Source organism: Salmo trutta, chromosome 27, assembly GCF_901001165.1.
Source record: "Salmo trutta chromosome 27, fSalTru1.1, whole genome shotgun sequence".
In the NCBI taxonomy this organism is placed as follows: Eukaryota; Metazoa; Chordata; class Actinopteri; order Salmoniformes; family Salmonidae; genus Salmo; species Salmo trutta.
This window is the reverse complement of record NC_042983.1, coordinates 42110295-42121828: the sequence shown is the minus strand read 5'-3', so window position 1 is coordinate 42121828 and position 11534 is coordinate 42110295. Positions and strand designations below refer to the sequence as shown.

The window sequence follows — 11534 nt, the reverse complement described above, 5'->3', positions numbered from 1 at the left end:
GGAAAGTGGAAGGAAAATGTTCCATGTGTTCCCTCAATCTTCGCAGCTTTTTGACTGTTCAATAATTTTCTGAATGTGTAAAAAAGAGACGAAACGAACGATAACAATGCGATAAACAAGAGTTTATTTATTGACTAAAGTAGTATTTGAGCAGTACAAATGAAACTCAGTCAGTTCCAGAACAAAAAAAGTTACTTTACTGTTACATTTCTAATATAGAAGTACCCTGTCACACTGTTAGGCTGTTAGGCCACTCATACGGTCTGTTGAAGATAACCTTTTCACCAATAGTAGAGACAACATGTCAACAATAAAGTCAATCGTTCAAAAAGCTAAATAATGTCTACAAAAAGCTAAATAATTTGTACAAAAGGCTAAATAATTTGTACAAAAAGCTAAATAATTTGTACAAAAAGCTTAATAATTTGAACAAAAAGCTAAATAATTTGTACAAAAAGCTAAATAATTTGTACAAAAAGCTAAATAATTTGAAGAAAAAGCTAAATAATTTGTACAAAAAGCTAAATAATTTGAAGAAAAAGCTAAATAATTTGAAGAAAAAGCTAAATAATTTGTACAAAAAGTTAAATAATTCAGACAAAAAGTTAAATAATTCAGACAAAAAGCTAAATCATTCAGACAAATGCGAAATCATTTTCATGGGCTTTTCACATTTCACTTGTTATTTCCCTTTGTTTGCCTCTCAAATGGCACCCTTTTTGCTACGTAGGGCACTATATAGGGAATAGGGTGCCATAAGGCTCTGGTATAAAGTAGTGCACTATGTAGGGAATAGGGTGCCATTTGGGAACTAAGGCTTTATTTCGTGCATGTAATATGCATACTTTATGACATACAACTAATGTACATTTCTCCTATCTATATGCATAAGGAGGAAACATGTTTCCATGCCCAGCACGAAAATCATGACTACAGACAATGTGTTGTAAAAAGTTAAATAAATAAATAAAATCATTTTCTAAACGGCATATTGAGGTCAAAATACCTATTTTTCTAACCTGTTTATTAAAGAGGCAGCTTAACTAATTCTCAATGCTTCTCATTAATTCCTAGTCGATAATAAAAATCTACTTTGCACTTAAGTGTGTATCAATATTTTTCTAAAACGTATACTTAAAAAGGTATATCTTGTTCAGATTAAACTATTTTGCTTATAAGTATGTATCAAGACTAATAACACATACTGTCTGCAGCTTGTATTCATATTCTCCATTAATCTTTATACTATCAAGAAAAGCTGGTAGATTTGGAAGGGAGAGCTGCTGTTTTCTGATGGTGGACCAGTTCTAGTCAGGTGGCAGCTCAACAATGCATTCTCCAGGAGGGGGCGCCACTGCTCTAGGACCAGTTCTAGTCAGACAACGCATTATTCTTCAGGTGGTAGCTCAACAATGTATTCTTCATTAGGGAATTCAACTGATCTAGGACCAGTTTTAACCATGTCTAAAATGTATTCTTCTTCAGTAGGGAGTTCTTCTGATTCCAGATCAGGTTCAGGAGCCTGGACAGCATCTAGAGACAGGGACATGGAGTGTGAGCATGGCCTGAAACCTCACTTATCAAAGTGTTGTATTCTAACTTTTGATTGATTGATTGATTGGTCAATCGGCTAGCTGGCCAGTTTGATCGATCGATAGATTGATTTGATAGAGTGATTGATCCATGGTCAGACTCACTTCTCTTCAGGATGAGGTAAAGTATGCAGAGCAAGACAGCCAAATAGATTAACTTAACCACACTCAGTACCATGGCAACCACCTGCTGCCCACCATCGCCCCCTAGTGGAGAGAAGAGACCTGAAACACACATCCATATTACCCCTCCCCCCCTAGTGGAGAGAAGAGACCTGTAACACACATCCATATTACCCCCACCACCCCCCCCCCCTAGTGGAGAGAAGAGACCTGTAACACACATCCATATTACCCCCCCCCCCCCCCCCCCTAGTGGAGAGAAGAGACCTGTAACACACATCCATATTACCCACCCCCCCCCCCCCCCCTAGTGGAGAGAAGAGACCTGTAACACACATCCATATTACCCACCACCCCCCCCCCCCCTAGTGGAGAGAAGAGACCTGTAACACACATCCATATTACCCACCCCCCCCCCCCCTAGTGGAGAGAGGAGACCTGAAACACACATCCATATTACCCCCCCCCCCCCCCCTAGTGGAGAGAAGAGACCTGTAACACACATCCATATTACCCCACCCCCCCCCCCCCAGTGGAGAGAAGAGACCTGTAACACACATCCATATTACCCCCCCCCCCCCCCCCCCCTAGTGGAGAGAGGAGACCTGAAACACACATCCATATTACCCACCCCCCCCCCCAGTGGAGAGAGGAGACCTGTAACACACATCCATATTACCCACCCCCCCCCCCCCCCTAGTGGAGAGAAGAGACCTGTAACACACATCCATATTACCCCCCCCCCCCCCCCCTAGTGGAGAGAAGAGACCTGTAACACACATCCATATTACCCCCCCCCCCCCCCCTAGTGGAGAGAGGAGACCTGTAACACACATCCATATTACCCACCACCCCCCCCTAGTGGAGAGAAGAGACCTGTAACACACATCCATATTACCCACCACCCCCCCCCCCCCCCTAGTGGAGAGAAGAGACCTGTAACACACATCCATATTACCCACCTCCCCCCCCCCCCTAGTGGAGAGAAGAGACCTGAAACACATCCATATTACCCACCACCTCCCCCCCCCTAGTGGAGAGAAGAGACCTGTAACACACATCCATATTACCCACCACCCCCCCCCCCCTAGTGGAGAGAGGAGACCTGTAACACACATCCATATGGTGTCACACTCACCTATTGTTGTGATGGTCACCGTGACCGGGGCACTGTCGGTGGCGACGTCGTCGCCGGTGACAGGATCTGGGCGCTTGATCACTGTGGCAACACTGACGGTGTACTGGGTCCCCGGGGTTAGGCCAGAGATCCGGATTGAGTGGGAGGTGGAGCTGTTGGAGCAGGGGAGGTGGAGGAGGCAACACGAGGTGGTAGGGTGGGAAGGACAGAGGAAAAGAGGAAGGGTGTGGCGAGGAGGGAGAGAAGGGTGGAGGAGAGAAAGATGAGGGTGATGCTGGAAGCTACATGTGGTGATTCTGTAGCTATGATCAGCTGTCTGCATCAGAGGGGGCGTGTCCCAATGCACAGTCACATGATCAGTCCCTTCAGACTCCGCCTTTAGCCGCTCAGGGGGTACAGCGCCTGTCAATTCAATAGATATAAATGTCAATTCAATTGATATAAATGTCAATTCAATAGATATACACTAGTGTTCAAAAGTTTGTGGTCACTTAGAAATGTCCTTGTTTTTGAAAGAAAAGCAAACATTTTTGTCCATTAAAATAACATCAAATTGATCAGAAATACAGTGTAGACATTGTTAATGTTGTAAATGAATGTTGTAGCTTGAAACGGCAGATTTTTTTAATGGAATATCTACATAAGTGTACAGAGGCCCATTATCAGCAACCATCACTCCTGTGTTCCAATCGCACGTTGTGTTAGCTAATCCAAGTTTATCATTTTAAAAAGGCTAATTGATCATTAGAAAACCATTTTGCAAATATGTTAGCACAGCTGAAAATTGTGGTTCTGATTAAAGAAGCAATAAAACTGGTCTTCTTTAGACTAGTTGAGTATCTGGAGCATCAGCATTTGTGGGTTCGGCTACAGGCTCAAAATGGCCAGAAACATTTCTTCTGAAACTCGTCAGTCTATTCTTGTTCTGAGAAATGAAGGCTATTCCCATGCGAGAAATTGCCAAGAAACTGAAGATCTCATACAACGCTGTGTATTACTCCCTTCACAGAACAGCGCAAACTGGCTTTAACCAGAATAGAAAGAGGAGTGGGAGGCCCCGGTGCACAACTGAGCAAGAGGACAAGTACATTAGAGTGTCTAGTTTGAGAAACAGGTGCCTCACAAGTCCTCAACTGGCAGCTTCTTTAAATTGTACCCGCAAAACACCAAGTCTCAACGTCAACAGTGAAGAGGCGACTCCGAGATACTGGCATTCTAGGCAGAGTTCCTCGGTCAAGTGTCAAAACACCAAGTCTCAACGTCAACAGGCAATTCATGGGATGCTGGCTTTCTAGGCCAATGGAAACAGTGATTCAGCCAGTCATTTCACTGCTCTAGACCCATTCTCTCTCTATTTCTTTCAGGAGCTTCCAACATATTGCTTTCACCTCATTGCAGATCATATACCGTACAGTAATAAGGTACAGGTTACAGTAGGGCTCCTATGTACTCTCTTTAGATCCAAGGGGAAGGAGTAAGGAGTGAATAGGGACTGATTGTTAAACTGTCAGTCGTCCTCACTCACCTTGGCAGATGAAACCATGTCGTTCCGCGATCTCGCCACAGGATCTCGACAGCAGTTTATTTTCCCCTTTGAGGCTGGTCTCCAGACAACCACAGAGTCCAGGTCCAGGATTCTTTATGTACCAGCGATCGTAGCTCAGCCCCTGGCCATCCACCCACTTCCACCCCCAGCCACCAGGGGCAGTGTGGGGCTGCAGACCCAGCCAGAAGGTGTCCCTCTCACCAGCCATGGTCTGCAGAAGGAACTGGTACTGGTCCTGGGTGCTTAGGACAGCCAGGTCAACGTAGTGCCTATGTTACCACAGGTAGAAAGAAATACATCCTTTGTTTATTCTAAATTGAGACACATTTGGGCAAAGGTCCGTCCTTCTGCTCTCTCTCTCTTCCGTGACCTGGAAACCGATATGTGGTCGAGGAGAGTGTTGTTAGCAGGCAAACAGAAGACGGTGCTCCCCTCCGCGATAGTCTCCTTTAGATAGGTAGACAGATGACTCATCTTTGTATCTCTTACATTATAGCGTCTGTGACAGTATGGGCAGCACCGTTGAGGCTATCTCCGTTTAAAGTTGGTTGTCCCACCAAGGTTGACTACTTTAAAATGGTGGAAGCCCTCAATGGCGGTTCCCATGCTAATAAAGCCTTTTAGAGACCTCTATCATTCTCTATGATCCTTCCCACTTTGAATCAGCTATTGTTTTCTCAAAGTAGAAAAGTATGCAAACATTTAAATGATATACTACTTTTTAAATCGATAAAATGTTTTGCTAAATTCGTTTTTGGGGGGGGATTCCAGCCTGCGAATGTCATTTGCCTGATGACACGCAATTGGAGAAGGAGAGTCTCATTTCATACAAGCGCATTTTCTATCCACCTTCCCTTTTCCTCGAATACCTTTGACTTTGAAAAAAACCCAACAAGGATGCTAGAGAGGATGGAGGAGAGAGGACGGTGGAGAGAGGACGGAGGAGAGAGGATGGAGGAGAGAGGATGGAGGAGAGAGGATGGAGGAGAGAGGATGGAGGAGAGAGGATGGAGGAGAGAGGACGGAGGAGAGAGGACGGAGGAGAGAGGACGGAGGAGAGAGGACGGAGGAGAGAGGACGGAGGAGAGAGGACGGAGGAGAGAGGATGGAGGAGAGAGGATGGAGGAGAGAGGACGGAGGAGAGAGGATGGAGGAGAGAGGATGGAGGTGTTGAGTGAATCTAATTGAGAGAAGACCCTGGTCATGTTTATTTTGGTCACTCCTACTGGCTAAGTCTGGCATCTGCATCTTTGGTTTAATTTTACAGTGCAACTTACTGTGTAAAAAAAATAAACAAAATACACTCAAACTTTCTTTTTTTCTCTTCCTGACACTGATTGTGTCTCTGGATAAGAGGATCTACTAAATGACTCAAATGTAAATGTACCTCTGACAGAACCGCCTGGCCTGGACCCAGGTCACAGCCCTGTCCGCGTCTCTCCGCTCCACTTGGTACCACAAGGTAGAGCAGTTCAGTCCCAACGCCAGGCCCTGCCACAACACTACGACAGATACACAAATAACAAGCAATAAATAATAAACATGGTCTACCACAACACTACGACAGATACACAAATAACAAGCAATAAATAATAAACATGGTCTACCACAACACTACGACAGATACACAAATAACAAGCAATAAATAATAAACATGGTCTACCATGATAGCGATAGTGTCCTGCGTTACTTCAGGTCTGTCATCCGCTGTCTCTACATAACCATGGTTACTCTACTGTCTCTACATAACCATGGTTACTCTACTGTCTCTACATAACCATGGTTACTCTACTGTCTCTACATAACCATGGTTACTCTACTGTCTCTACATAACCATGGTTACTCTACTGTCTCTACATAACCATGGTTACTCTACTGTCTCTACATAACCATGGTTACTCTACTGTCTCTACATAACCATGGTTACTCTACTGTCTCTACATAACCATGGTTACTCTACTGTCTCTACATAACCATGGTTACTCTACTGTCTCTACATAACCATGGTTACTCTACTGTCTCTACATAACCATGGTTACTCTACTGTCTCTACATAACCATGGTTACTCTACTGTCTCTACATAACCATGGTTACTCTACTGTCTCTACATAACCATGGTTACTCTACTGTCTCTACATAACCATGGTTACTCTACTGTCTCTACATAACCATGGTTACTCTACTGTCTCTACATAACCATGGTTACTCTACTGTCTCTACATAACCATGGTTACTCTACTGTCTCTACATAACCATGGTTACTCTACTGTCTCTACATAACCATGGTTACTCTACTGTCTCTACATAACCATGGTTACTCTACTGTCTCTACATAACCATGGTTACTCTACTGTCTCTACATAACCATGGTTACTCTACTGTCTCTACATAACCATGGTTACTCTACTGTCTCTACATAACCATGGTTACTCTACTGTCTCTACATAACCATGGTTACTCTACTGTCTCTACATAACCATGGTTACTCTACTGTCTCTACATAACCATGGTTACTCTACTGTCTCTACATAACCATGGTTACTCTACTGTCTCTACATAACCATGGTGACTCTACTGTCTCTACATAACCATGGTTACTCTACTGTCTCTACATAACCATGGTTACTCTACTGTCTCTACATAACCATGGTTACTCTACTGTCTCTACATAACCATGGTTACTCTACTGTCTCTACATAACCATGGTTACTCTACTGTCTCTACATAACCATGGTTACTCTACTGTCTCTACATAACCATGGTTACTCTACTGTCTCTACATAACCATGGTTACTCTACTGTCTCTACATAACCATGGTTACTCTACTGTCTCTACTCTACTGTCTCTACATAACCATGGTTACTCTACTGTCTCTACATAACCATGGTGACTCTACTGTCTCTACATAACCATGGTGACTCTACTGTCTCTACATAACCATAGTTACTCTACTGTCTCTACATAACCATGGTTACTCTACTGTCTCTACATAACCATGGTTACTCTACTGTCTCTACATAACCATGGTTACTCTACTGTCTCTACATAACCATGGTTACTCTACTGTCTCTACATAACCATGGTTACTCTACTGTCTCTACATAACCATGGTTACTCTACTGTCTCTACATAACCATAGTTACTCTACTGTCTCTACATAACCATGGTTACTCTACTGTCTCTACATAACCATGGTTACTCTACTGTCTCTACATAACCATGGTGACTCTACTGTCTCTACATAACCATGGTTACTCTACTGTCTCTACATAACCATGGTTACTCTACTGTCTCTACATAACCATGGTTACTCTACTGTCTCTACATAACCATGGTTACTCTACTGTCTCTACATAACCATGGTTACTCTACTGTCTCTACATAACCATGGTTACTCTACTGTCTCTACATAACCATGGTTACTCTACTGTCTGTCTACTTAGATATGGCAGCAGTGTTGACCATTGTTCCTCCAGGGATGAGGGTCTGCACGTTGCCTTGTTACCCAAAATGGAGGCACTTTTTAGTTTTTGTCTATTATGATTTGATTAGAGGAATCTGCTTGTTGTGCCTGAGCAAAAAAAACGAAATGGTTTTGAGTATGAGTTAGTTGGAAAAGTTAAAGTGTGTTCTTTACCCAGGAGAGCCAATCGCTGCAGGGGTGAGAGGTCAAAAAGGTCCATGGGTCCGTTGGGTAGATCTATTCATCTCCTCCTGACCCCTCGTGTGTTGCACTCTCGGTCCATTTCTCTCTCTGTCTTTTTTTTCTTCCTCTCTCTGTCTTTCTTTCTCTGTCTCTCTCTCTCGCTCTCTCGTTCTCTTTCTTTGTGAGCCTGTTCCTGTCTTCCCAGTATTATTATACTCCAACAGCAGGCGTAATGCAAGTAAGTGGGTGGCGCTATTAGGCATGGCTTACAGCCAGCATGGTGGAAGTAGGAGGGGACCAAGGAGCAACCGGTTTTCTCCTCTCCCATGTTGCAGAATGTTTTCTTCCTCCTGTAAATGATTGTTACTTGGGGCTCAGATCTCTCTTGCAGCCATGCATGTCATCACAGCTATGTCACAGGCCTATTGTACGTAGTAATCTCATGGTTGACCTTTGAGTCACCTTTTGGCAGCAGTTACTTATTTGACAAGTCTCTACCAATTTTTGCATAAGGTCTGTTAAGGGGACCTATAGACCTTCATTTAAACTTCTGGTGTCTAGAATGAAACTTGGATATTTCGGGAATGTATTCAGACCCCTTGACTTTTTGCACATTTTGTTACTTTACAGTCTTATTCTGAAAGGGATTAAATATCCTTCTTTCCTCATCGATATACACACAAAACGCCATAATGACAAAGCCAAAACAGGTTTTATAAATGACACCATGAGAAACAAGATTGAACTCTTTGTCCTGAATGCCAAGCGTCACGTCTGGAGGAAACCTGACACCATCCCTACGGTGAAGCATGGCGGTGGCAGCATCATGCTGTGGGGGATGTTTTTCAGCGGCAGGAACTGGAAGACTAGTCAGGATCGAGGGAAAGATGAACGGAGCAAAGTACAGAGAGATCCTTGATGAAAACCTGCTCCAGGGCGCTCAGGACCTCAGACTGAGGTGAAGGTTCACCTTCCAACAGGACAACGACCATAAGCACACAGCCAAAACAACGCAGGAGTGGCTTTGGGACACTCCCCATCCAACCTGACAGAGCTTGACAGGATCTGCAGAGAAGAATGGGAGGAACTCCCCAAATGCAGATGTGCCAAGCTTGTAGCGTCATACCCAAGAAGACTCGAGGCTGCCAAAGGTGCATCAAAAAAGTACTCAGTAAAGGGTCTAAATACTTGTGATATTTCTTTTCTTCTTTTTTTAAAAATAAATTTGCAAAAATTTACCGTGCACAGAGAACAGTGTTATATATCCACAGGGTTCTACCGAGCACAGAGAACAGTGTTATATATCCACAGGGTTCTACCGAGCACAGAGAACAGTGTTATATATCCACAGGGTTCTACCGTGCACAGAGAACAGTGTTATACCTCCACAGGGTTCTACCGTGCACAGAGAACAGTGTTATATATCCACAGGGTTCTACCGTGCACAGAGAACAGTGTTATATATCCACAGGGTTCTACCGTGCACAGAGAACAGTGTTGTATATCGACAGGGTTCTACCGTGCACAGAGAACAGTGTTGTATATCCACAGGGTTCTACCGAGCACAGAGAACAGTGTTATATATCCACAGGGTTCTACCGTGCACAGAGAACAGTGTTATATATCCACAGGGTTCTACCGTGCACAGAGAACAATGTTATATATCCACAGGGTTCTACCGTGCACAGAGAACAGTGTTATACATCCACAGGGTTCTACCGTGCACAGAGAACAGTGTTATATATCCACAGGGTTCTACCGTGCACAGAGAACAGTGTTATACATCCACAGCGTTCTACCGGGTACAGAGAACAGTGTTGTATATCCACAGGGTTCTACCGTGCACAGAGAACAGTGTTATGCATCCACAGGGTTCTGCCGTGTACAGAGAACAATGTTATATATCCACAGGGTTCTACCGTGCACAGAGAACAGTGTTATATATCCACAGGGTTCTACCGTGCACAGAGAACAGTGTTATATATCCACAGGGTTCTACCGAGCACAGAGAACAGTGTTATATATCCACAGGGTTCTACCGTGCACAGAGAACAGTGTTATACCTCCACAGGGTTCTACCGTGCACAGAGAACAGTGTTATATATCCACAGGGTTCTACCGTGCACAGAGAACAGTGTTATATATCCACAGGGTTCTACCGTGCACAGAGAACAGTGTTGTATATCGACAGGGTTCTACCGTGCACAGAGAACAGTGTTGTATATCCACAGGGTTCTACCGAGCACAGAGAACAGTGTTATATATCCACAGGGTTCTACCGTGCACAGAGAACAGTGTTATATATCCACAGGGTTCTACCGTGCACAGAGAACAATGTTATATATCCACAGGGTTCTACCGTGCACAGAGAACAGTGTTATACATCCACAGGGTTCTACCGTGCACAGAGAACAGTGTTATATATCCACAGGGTTCTACCGTGCACAGAGAACAGTGTTATACATCCACAGCGTTCTACCGGGTACAGAGAACAGTGTTGTATATCCACAGGGTTCTACCGTGCACAGAGAACAGTGTTATGCATCCACAGGGTTCTGCCGTGTACAGAGAACAATGTTATATATCCACAGGGTTCTACCGTGCACAGAGAATAGTGTTATATATCCACAGGGTTTTACCGTGCACAGAGAACAGTTTTATACATCCACAAGGTTCTACCGTGTACAGAGAACAGTGTTATACATCCACAGGGTTCTACCGTGTACATCTACTATATGTCAATAATCTTCTCACAGTATAGCACGCATTTTAGAATGAACAGAAGAAGTTTGGCTGTGTAAAAATCGGCCAGATGTTTGGATGGTTTTAGTGACCCAGTCAGTGTATTTAGATATGAATGTTTTGACTGTAGGTCTGTTGATGGGACCACATCCTCCAGCAAACAACACGAATTCCCTTAGTGCATCTCTACACACCAACTGGCCACTGGAGTCTCCCTGAAACACACAGACAATACATGTTGATTACTTACACACACTACACACACACACACACACACACACACACACACACACACTACACACACTACACACACTACACACACTACACACACTACACACACTGCACACACTACACACGCTACACACACACACACACTACACACACTACACACACACACACTACACACTACACACACTACACACACTCACACACACTCCAGTTCCCCCAACCCTGGTCTTCCAGTACCCCTAACCCTGGTCCTCCAGTACCCCCAACCCTGGTCCTCCAGTACCCCCAACCCTGGTCCTCCAATACCCCCAACCCTGGTCCTCCAGTACCCCCAACCCTGGTCCTCCAATACCTCAAACCCTGGTCTTCCAATACCCCCAACCCTGGTCCTCCAGTACCCCCAACCCTGGTTCTCCAATACCCCCAACCCTGGTCCTCCAATACCCCTAACCCTGGTCCTCCAGTACCCCCAACCCTGGTCCTCCAATACCCCCAACCCTGGTCCTCCAATACCCCC

General features: G+C 44.4%; 1 protein-coding gene across 1 annotated transcript; it reads right to left on the bottom strand.

Moving 5' to 3' along the window:
- Positions 1–798: 798 nt before the first annotated feature.
- Positions 799–8317, bottom strand: LOC115165030 (uncharacterized). The gene is made up of 6 exons (XM_029718048.1): positions 8039–8317; positions 5787–5901; positions 4379–4668; positions 2854–3255; positions 1698–1799; positions 799–1533 (listed from the first exon to the last, which is right to left on the bottom strand). The coding sequence occupies exons 1-6, from the start codon at positions 8082–8084 to the stop codon at positions 1388–1390; spliced, it is 1101 nt and encodes a 366-aa protein (XP_029573908.1). The 5' UTR covers positions 8085–8317; the 3' UTR covers positions 799–1387.
- Between the last annotated feature and the right edge of the window lie 3217 nt (positions 8318–11534).